Source organism: Halyomorpha halys, unplaced genomic scaffold (genome assembly GCF_000696795.3).
Source record: "Halyomorpha halys isolate HHAL.00 unplaced genomic scaffold, Hhal_1.1 Scaffold1433.1, whole genome shotgun sequence".
In the NCBI taxonomy this organism is placed as follows: Eukaryota; Metazoa; Arthropoda; class Insecta; order Hemiptera; family Pentatomidae; genus Halyomorpha; species Halyomorpha halys.
The window spans coordinates 21,870-32,491 of record NW_027110282.1 but is presented as its reverse complement, the minus strand read 5'-3'; the positions used below and the strand labels follow the sequence as shown (position 1 = coordinate 32,491).

Below are 10,622 nucleotides of genomic sequence, written 5' to 3'. Positions count from 1 at the left end.
TCAACGTACCGCCATCTTGGTTCTGTTTTTTTACTCACGAAGTTATTATAAACAATGAAACTTGGTTTGCTTGCTTTTTGGATAAACAAAACAAATGAATATTAAAATGGTACATAAAATAAAACATATTAAAAACCCTTTATACATCAAAATATATTATTTACTCAAAAGGAGCATATTACAATATATTCAATAGTATAAAAAATAAAAAAATTCCCCTTTTTTTTGTAATTCTATGATAATTTTTAATCTAAAAAATAAAATGGAAAAGTATTAAGGGATAGGAATTATCACGAACTAAAATTCTGTTTAAATTTGTTTATTCTGAAACTATCACAAAACTCTTTTAATTTATGCAAATTTCCATCAAAATCTTTTAATATAAGGACCCAAGTTATTGACAAAAATCATTCTTCTATGCACCACATATATTACCATTGGTTTTAATAAAAACCAACATTTCCTTTTGATACCTTCTTAATGCATGTTCATATATTCATGTTTTAATACTTACCAGTGTTTTGTAGTTTCATTATTTCAATTGTCTTTTGGCAAGAAAAGCAGAACTAGCAAATAATAAAAATCCTTATTTTAGTTAAGATGCAATTACTAAATATTCCACCAAATTTCAAATTAGGTGAAGCACAAAGAATACAAAAAATAAAACATTAGTTACTTTCACAACACTTCATTTGTTAACACGTTGAGCCCTTTGAAAACTTCAGGTGAAAATTAAAATTTTTATATATATTAAGCATGGTAAATAATATTATACTAACATTATAAATACCTAATTTTTGGTTTATACTGCATTGAGTGTTGGTGGTCCAGGTACTGCTCAGGTCCTCAACAGAAAATTGTGATGACCGTTCCTAAATTATTCCTAAATTCCGGAACTAAATGTCTTTTCGAGTAGGGGGAAAGTTTTTTTTTTTTTTTTTTATGATAGAATAAATTATGGTAACAACTACTATATTACCATCAGAAATTAAATCATAAATTCATAATTTCAGGTATACCACACCTTGTACACACAAGTCCCCTGTAAAAATTGTTTGGATCAAATTTGTGTTTCTTAAACATAGTTTAATTTCTATAGCAGTAATATAATACAAGAGCTTATTTCTATTACTAAGCAGTACTTTGACCAGGAATTAATTTTTAATCATAATATTCAGGCTGGCCACCAACACCACTGTGGCCTCTCTATGTAAGTTTAGAGTGATATTCCGGGACTGCCCTAGTACTCAACATGTTAAACAAAGACTCATCAAGTCCAGTTACTCTCAAACATTTACAACTGATAAATGTTAAATGATTTATCTAATTATTTAGTAATTTAACCGGGATTGATATCACCATGCAACCTAACAACGTGCTTCTTAAAGTTTCCAGCATCAACTGTTCTATAAGGGCAATACAAGCACTGGTATCGATACTGATTGGTATGCTTTGCTAATACATGACGCCTCAGGTCACTAGATCTAGCTGAGCTATAGGAACAGTGTGGGCACTGGTAGGGTTTGACTGACGAATGTTTGTTTAAGAGATGTATTTTATAATGTCTGCTTTGTGAACATTTGAAATGACAATAAGGGCAATTATAACTCATTTCAGTAATATGTCTTGCATTTATGTGCAGCTTTAAATGACCTGATATTTTTGTCTGATAGTCACAGTGCGGACATAGAAAGGGTTTTTCAAACATGTGCTTTATCAGTACATGGTGTTTCAATTGAAGAGGATCTGAACTAATGTACACACAGTGAGGGCATTGATAATGTTTCAGACTATTATGTTCTGTTAACATGTGATGCCTGAAGCAATGAGCAGCATTGAAGGTATTCTCACAATGCAGGCACTTCTGAGGCCTTAGACCACGATGCTTTGATAATAAGTGTGTTTTTATAAAAGAAGAATCAGGTGTACTAAACTTACAATATGGACATTCAAACAAATTATGTTTCTTTTTATGAACATTAAAAATAACTTTTGGATTATGAGAATATTTTATATGCCAATCATTAATTATTTCTGGTTTGACTAAAGATTTTATATGTACATCCTCAATGTGAGTTTTCAGCCAATGTTTTTCTTTGCAGCTCACTCTGCAGTGGTGGCAAATAAATCTATCATGGAAATCTGAAATACAAAACAAAAATCAATTTAACAAAAGAACAAACTAAATTATAATACTATAAAATAAAAATCAATAAATATGAACCATGAAAATTTAAAGTAAATAAATATGAGTTTGTCAGCAGAAAATATAAGATAAACACTTTCATACTTCATCCATAATTAATTGTTTTATTAAAATTATAATGATAGAGATCAATTCTAAAGCAGGACACAGATAATCAACTTGTTTGTCAAATATATATATATATATATATATTTTTTTTCCTTTTTCGGCCAAGACTCCCATTGGAGTCTTCCTCTATCCTAGTCCTATACTGCCTAACCATGGTTGGGGGTCAAAGTTCTTCATTTTGTGGGACCACCACTCAATGAAAAAAGTCGATGGTCCCAGGCCAGATTCGAACCGGCACTGCCAATAGACATCAAATTGGTAAGACTGTGTCTTAACCACTGAGCTATGGACAGCCCTTGTCAAATATTAAACTACTTCTAAAGTGTTATAAATAAAAATTATTATTATATATTTTGTATTGAACTTTATTCCGTCTCTTAGTCTGAATAATTTTTATTTTTTAATTCCTTTATAACTACTTTTCTATTTTTACCTCTCCTGTTCATTTTAAACCTAAAACTATATGTTATGTATTTTTTATATTTACTTATTGAGGTTGTACCTCTTATTATTTTTTTTTAATATAATTTTGCACCTATATTTGCATAATTTTTAACCCTGCCTTAATTATCTTATTTATTGTCATCTCATTATCTTACATTGTCAACATAATTTTAATTGTTTTGTATCTTTTTTAGCTCTGACAAAGCCCTCCAAAGTGGGGTGAAACATTGGCAAATAAATAGAGGAAAACTATTTTTTGTTCGTTTCAGACCGCACCCTCTACTATTTCCTTTACATTTATAAAGAAAATTTTACTTTTCCTCTTGGATTTTTTTTTTTTTTGTTTCATCAACATGATGTTTTTAGCATGTGGGCACTATTTGGATGATTTAAAGGTTTGAAGTTGTATCATCTATATTATATTATGCTGTGTAATGAAGCAAACCAATGTATTTGGGCAGCATGAATGAATAAAGCATTTCTCTCTCTCATTATATTACATCGCATATTGCAATTAAATTATTAAACAATTAAAATTATATTATAATATACACATTATAATACATAAAAGCACAAATAATGTTCACAACAAACATACTTTTGAAATTTTATCTACTCATCCTCATGGAGCTTGAAAGTTATAGTAATAATAAAATTACCAATTTTAAACATATTGCTATTTACACGTCTATACTAATGTATATAGCTGATGAGATAGCTTGCCTAAATGGGCTGATTATAGCAACTACCAATCCGATTTGAAAAATTCTTTTTGCATATGATAGAATGCTTATTGAGGAAGGCTGTATAGAATAAAATTTCATACCGGAGTAAGCACATTCATTACACTGATTTTATTAGATTAACTGTAGGGAAACGTTTATTATATGAGATGGATCAAGAAATTGAATCAATGATTAGAGAAACCTAAAATAATAAAAAAAACAGTTCAGATCAAATCGTAACGGTTTAAGTTAAACAAAAACTACTAATAATAATTACAGAGTGACTGACTCAGAACTGAAAATTATAGTAATAATGGTACTTGATTCTAAATTTAAATTAACTTCACTTAGAGGTTCTCTCAAATAAATTTTACGAAAATAAGGAAGACAAAAATTACCAATGAACATACTTTTTCCTATGCTGCACTAAGAAAACTATCATGACATTCTCTCTGTCACAGCTCAGTATAAATTACTATGTCTTTAAAATTTATATCCATCCTGTTGGCTTTAGATAATACATTTTACTACTATGCCCATCCAATAAAGATGTATTTGGAGAACTTGTCTTATCATTAGCCAGAAACAAGCTAATCCTTCAAATCTGCTAAGATTGTTGGGAATTTTGTAATCTTTATTCAGAAATTTCTCCTACTTCTTCCACTCTGCTTAGAATTATATTACAAGTAAATATGTAAAAAAGACTGATAATAAAATGTGACTAACTCTGAACCTATGATGTATTTTACTTGAGAAAATTGTATAGAATTTTAAAATTAATTCAACAGCTAAGTTTCATTTTTATGTTTTGTTTTTTAAAAAGCTTTAACTTTTTTCTGATCTTTATCTTTTCGGAAAATATATGTGTACCCATAACAATTTAATAATAGTTTTATTTATAATTAATTTTCCCTAGCTCTACTAAAAATTAACCATAATTATGAGAGATAGTTGACCGTGGATCATGAATCAAACGCCTAATACCATTAACGTCGATTAGGCATTTGATTTCCCTGAAGAAGGCTAGAAACTCTAGCCGAAACGTTGGCACAATAAAATAGGTTAATCCAACTTATCTGTGTTTATCATTGACCGCACCCCCAACCATCTTCTCCTCGTTAATAATTGACCAGTTTTTGTGCCAGTAGCCAGGTCTTTGTATCAACATATCTGTTGGTGGTATAAACCATCATGTGTTTGTTGATAAACACTTTACCTAAAATTATAATAATTTATTTTAAACATTAATATAAAGGTTGTCCGGTAAATTATCAGAAACATTTGACGTGGCATTAGACCGCAAGAGCAACAAAATAGTTCATCACTAGACAAGCAATCTTTACTTTCTAAATTCTCATACATTATTTCAACTTTTTTCAAGCCTAATAAATTAAAAATACTTTTTATAAGAGACATCTATTTTGTAAAAAGTCATTTAATAATAATAATAAAAAAAAAGAAACTGGACACATTGACCCATCCACAACTTTGAAGAGGGATATAAAAACATTTTCCTTAGAAAATCTCAAACAAATGAGCTTGAGCTTTTTAATAGGTTTCAGTTAACAAGGAGCTTATTTCATTATGTTGCTTGACCTCTACAAAAAAGTCTCTAGGTTATTTATCATTATCCAACAATTCCAATCATCCCACAGATAACAGTATCAAATTAATGTTAATTTTAAATAGAAACTATAGTCTTTTACAACCATTTAAAATAATGCAAATAATCATACAGACCATTTTCATTAATAACTTATTAGTAGTGAACTAATCCCAGCAATTTAGGATTTAGGAACATATTGCACTCTCACATCGGGAGGATTAAATCATCTGAATATCCTCGATCAACCATTATATATCTTCTAATAAAGCCATTTTTGCTAAGAAACTTTTTAATATATCTTTCTTTCTTCGATGTAACAATGCTCAATTGGTGTATAAGGAAATTCACCATGTTTTGTAACTCAACTATCTATAATTTATAACAATTATAATGAATTAAAAAATATTTCTCAATTTTGAAAAAATCATATTTAATTCCTAAAATATCGGGAATTAAATATGATTTTTGCTTTAAATTAGTTTAAAGCAAAAATCATATTTAATTCCTAAAATATCGGGAATTAAATATGATTTTTGCTTTAAATTAGTTTAAAGCAAAAATCATATTTAATTCCTTGCATTGTTGAATAGATTATGTGTACAAAACAAATGTAATTAATTATACTTGGTTATTGTATTTATGAAACGTTTATGTCAATATAAACTCCTTTGATTTTTCATTTTTCCAGTGTCTTAATATTACAAATATTATTTGCTTGACAATCGGAAACTTACAGTTTTACGATAATATGTATACATGTATTTTTTTAATACAATAAGTTTTAAAGATTTTTATTTAACAATATTTTTGGTATTATGAAATGTCTGAAAAGCATTATAAACTAGTCCATGTGCAAAATAAAAAGAAATTCTGCCTTACTTTAAAAAAAATATAAATATATTTTGATCAATTTCAAAATTCTACAATTAAAAACAGGGTTTTGAAATTATATAAACTACAGTTATGAAGAGTAATTAAGTTCATACTTTTAGCAGCATTTGAAGTTGGATGTATGCACTAATCTTCAATCACTAGTGGATGGATCATATGATTGATTTATTATGTTTTGATCTCTTTTGACCAGCCAATTCCAATATTTTCATCACCTGGAGTATGTCCTCTTGGCAAATTTTGTGAAGAATTTATGTCCACAACTTGATCAGCACTTTCTGTTATTTCTATATTCTTCTTCTCTTTGGAAGTATCTTCTTTCCAATCTATATTTTGTAGTATATATTTTTCTCTTTGAGTTAAACCAGTAACTGTTTTAATTGTTCCCTCACCTTTTGCTTTTCTTTTTCGACTACGATCATATTCCCTCATCTTTTCCAATTTTTCAGGGTTTGCTTTTAAATTTTCTCTATATTTCCTTTTCTTTTCCCTCTCTATTAGTCTTTTTGCAAAACCACTAGGTCTTTTATTAACTTTTGCCAAGGTAATTCCTAAAAAAAATACCGAATCATTAAAAACTCAGGTTTGAAGACTTATGGAAAAAAAAGTATGTACACGATCGTTAAAATAAATTTAACTCCACTAGTATTGTTATTCTTTGTAGTAAAAAATAAATAAAATTAATAACACATGACGTAAATAAATGAACTCACGAACCGACACCAGTATCTCTCCTCAGCACTGCTGTGATGGTGACAGTCATGTCAAAAAATATTAAAACCGTGTGAGGAACGGAATCGGCATTCTATCATTGAACCCTTTCTATTTTGATGACTGAATTCTTTTTTTTTTTATTATTAAACTTTATAGTTTGCATCCTTTTTTTCTTTTGATGGTATTATATCCAGTCATTTTAGAACATTTTATGTTGAATTACACAAATTTGAAGATTTAATCAGCCAAGTTGGATAGGGGACGGAATCGAGACTTTGTAGTATTTTTAATTGAAAAAAAAAGAACATAAAATTTGTACAACACAATTCATTACTACAACAATATATACATATAATCAAAGTGTACATCATTGAAAATGGAAAATTTATGTTAAATTGGAAGAAAAATGACTTGGCCATTGTAGTTGCCTTGAACAGCTGAACCAGATTAACAGATGAAGCTGGTGAGTATGCCAACCTGACAGAAGCCAAGTGCGAGAGGAATAGGTTGAAGATGGCTTGGGTCTTGACACCAGCCATACTCTTAAGGGGTACAACAGACAGGGCAAACACCATTACTCTCAGGATACAAGGAGCAGTGATACAACCCTCACAGCTCAGCTGTATTTGTCCGAATATAAAAATATGATTTTTTCCATAATATTTACAGAAAAAAAATTTATTAGTAATTAGTAGTTTTTATAATATACATGGGAAAATTTTGTTCAAATTTTGATTTTTATTAAATTGGGTTACATTAATGAAATTGATGTATTTATTTAATGCATAACATCCAATATTTTTATCATTTGGTTTTTCATTGTTCCACACATTTCACAAGTGTGATCCTTTCCATCTGGAATCATTTAGTTTGAAGGGGTCGTTCTAGATTACACCAATCCATACTGACCTTACTATTCCTTCAGTTAGCTCTAGGTAGTATAGAACTACTTATATCTGAACTAGGAAGGAATAAGTTTTCCTGTTGGCATTAGGATTTGTTTTAAATATACTCTCATCATTCTGTACAAATTTCTTATAATTTATAATCAAGGTAAACAACATGATATAACTGGCATAAACACAGGTTTTCTTGATATTTTTCTATTACTTTCAGGACAAAATTATGACCATTTGACATTGTTTCACATTCAATGTCTGTTTTTGATTTGAAATAGGTTTAGCTAGAAAAAAAAGCTTATTTATTTGTTCTGTTGCAAGAAGATAATGAGAAATTGAAAACTGATTTAAGGAGTGGGATTAGGCGCTCACAATTATTCCTGATTTTAAATTTCTAAACAAACTTTTTAAAATTTTTAAATACTTCCATTTTAAGATGAATGTTAGTTATCTTATGAAAGAAATCAGCTTGAGTGATTTCATTAAAATAATTTCTAAATTCTCTATAAAAGAGACTGTTATAATCTTATTTATATTATGTTTTAAGTTTATTTAATATTACTATGCTTTGAATTATCTGATTTTTAACCTAAGAACTTTGTCTTCTTTCAACATTTAAAATAATAGAAATACAAAGAATTATGAAATGACTACTAATAGAAATTCTTTAATAAAAAGTGCTCAACATTTTTAAATATTTTCATTGTGACCTAAATGCACAAAAATAAAATATATAAAAACTGAAAAATTGAATTACGATTAAAAGGTAAAACGAAATTTTAAATTTATTAAAAATGTGTTCAGAACAAATACTTTTTACATATTAAGTAACACAATTGACAATTTATGTTCTTTTTAATATTTTATTAAGTTAGATTACTACCTATGTTGGTGCTAAAAAGATACTACAAAAAATGTATACAAAATTGTTATATTGTTGTTTGTTTGAATAAGTATTTAACTTTGTATGTTAATATATCCTCAACATTTAGTGCAAAAGTTATTTTGGAAATTATCTGTAAGTAGAATATACCAGTTTAACCAATCATAAGTAATAAAAATAAAGCCCTACAAGTACCTATTCATTTTGAGGAGTGGGTTTGGACCAGATTGAGTGTACTCAGCAGTTTACTAAGCCCATAAGCTTAGTACAATCATATCAACAGTTAGTAATTTGGCTCAGGAACTAAAAAAAAAAATGGATTTTTTTGATTTTTGATCAGTTATAAATTAAATCAAACACCAATCCATCCAAGCTCCCCAGAAACAATAAAACTTGGAAAGATCCTGGACAATGAGACCCATTTCACCGCTCGTGCATGACAGGCTAAACACTCTTAAGCTTGAACATAATCCCCGGACACTTTGATAAATCGAAGATTATTAAAAGAGTCTTCCAGAGCCCTCACACCAAGTAGGAGTTATAAATCTTTTCAATAAGGATGAGCATTCTGTGCTTGTGAAATGCAGCATGAGTCCTAGTGAAAACTTTATACAGCCAATTTTTGAAAGGTGACATTTTGTGAGAGTGCGATATTATTCTTGAATACTAGCTGTAAGATCATGCAAACTTTAGTTTCATTAAATCTAGAGTAAATATGTACTTAATAACATAAACTAATCAACTGAAGGTCCCAGATCAGTGCTGTTTGTGGGTCTATATAATTATTAAACTATATTGAGTTAAAGAATCTCCTTCTAATTGAGATGATGATGAACAAAATGAAAATACCACCAAGTTTTACTAATGCTAAACATATTTTAGTAAATATAGTAATATAATATACCTTTACTAGGGCTTGGTTCAATATCTTCTGGTAACCATTCAATTCCAGGTTCCTCTTTAATCCAAACTTGACATATTTCAACATCTAAATAGAAAAAAAAACAGTATTACATTAATAAATCAAATAGTATTTATTACATTATCAATCAAATATGAAGTTATAAAATTGTAAATGGGACAATACAATTTTTTCTGTAAAATATAAATAATTCAGCATTAATAAATACTAACTTGAAATACAATATTCATCTTGTTTATCCTCTTTATCAGAAAAAACTGAAATCAGAAAAACAATAAATTTATTTTGACTGATATATAGTTATCACATAGATAAGTAGTAACAAACCAAACATTCCTTTATGAAAAACAAATCAACCAATAACATAAAAGTATAATTGTCAGACACTAAACATAAAAACAAATTCTAATTTCATCATTTCAATGAATGTAAAACAACTTTTAATAACTTATATAAATGAATTGAGTATTCAAAAGGAGAAAGCCAAAAAATCTCTCATAACATAAATTAATAGGATGAAAACAGAATTCACCAAATACAATCACTATACTCTTATTCTCCTTTCATTCCTCATGCAGAATACACATTTGTTAAAATTTTAAGCATATCCTCTCCCCTGTTATTTGCTATCGTTTATCGACTTCCCCGAGTTCCACTCAATCACACCTTCAAATCCTCTCTTGTCCAATTTGTTACCACTTATTCCAATATTATCATCACTGGTGATTTTAACATTAACATGCTCTCTCATTCCAGTGATAAATCCTTTCTTATTGACGTAATATTTTCCCTCAATCTTTATCTCGTTCCTTATTCTCCTACTCATCACACACAATCCTCGGACACCTGGTTAGACCTTTTACCCCATTCCCTTCCTCTCATCTCACGATCTGATCCAAATATCATACGACCTACCAGTCAAATGTTTTATTCCTAAAATCATATCATACCGTAATCTGGAGCTCCTTTCCTATGAATCCCTTCAACCTGACCTTGATTCTGTCCAGTGAGACATTATACACTCCGGCTTTCAACCTGGCTGTTCAACACAATCCGCTCTCCTTAAAATAACCCACAACCTCCAAACTGCCATGGAACACCAAAACCTAACTATCCTCATTCTCCTACATTTCTCCAAAGCATTCAATACGGCTGAACACATCCTTCTTACCAAACTATGAAATCTTCTTCTATTCAACAGTGCTTTGCGTTTGTTTCAATACT

The 10,622-nt window shown here is 29.0% G+C and overlaps 1 protein-coding gene across 8 annotated transcripts in view; it reads right to left on the bottom strand.

Moving 5' to 3' along the window:
• Positions 1–303: 303 nt before the first annotated feature.
• Positions 304–10,622, bottom strand: part of LOC106689708 (zinc finger autosomal protein) — a 16,256-nt gene continuing 5,937 nt past the window's right edge. The window contains exons 3-6 of one of the 8 annotated variants that reach the window (XM_014434843.3): positions 9,611–9,655; positions 9,381–9,464; positions 6,076–6,531; positions 1,945–2,142 (exon numbers count right to left, since the gene is read on the bottom strand). In XM_014434843.3, the coding sequence (XP_014290329.1) occupies positions 6,149–6,531; positions 9,381–9,464; positions 9,611–9,655 (512 nt within the window). In that variant the 3' untranslated portion in view covers positions 1,945–2,142; positions 6,076–6,148. Of the gene's footprint in view, positions 2,143–3,033; positions 4,700–6,075; positions 6,532–7,375; positions 7,676–8,632; positions 8,780–9,380; positions 9,465–9,610; positions 9,656–10,622 lie in introns of those variants that run through there. The other 7 variants (XM_014434844.3, XM_014434841.2, XM_067048425.1 and 4 more) reach the window with 7 other exon arrangements.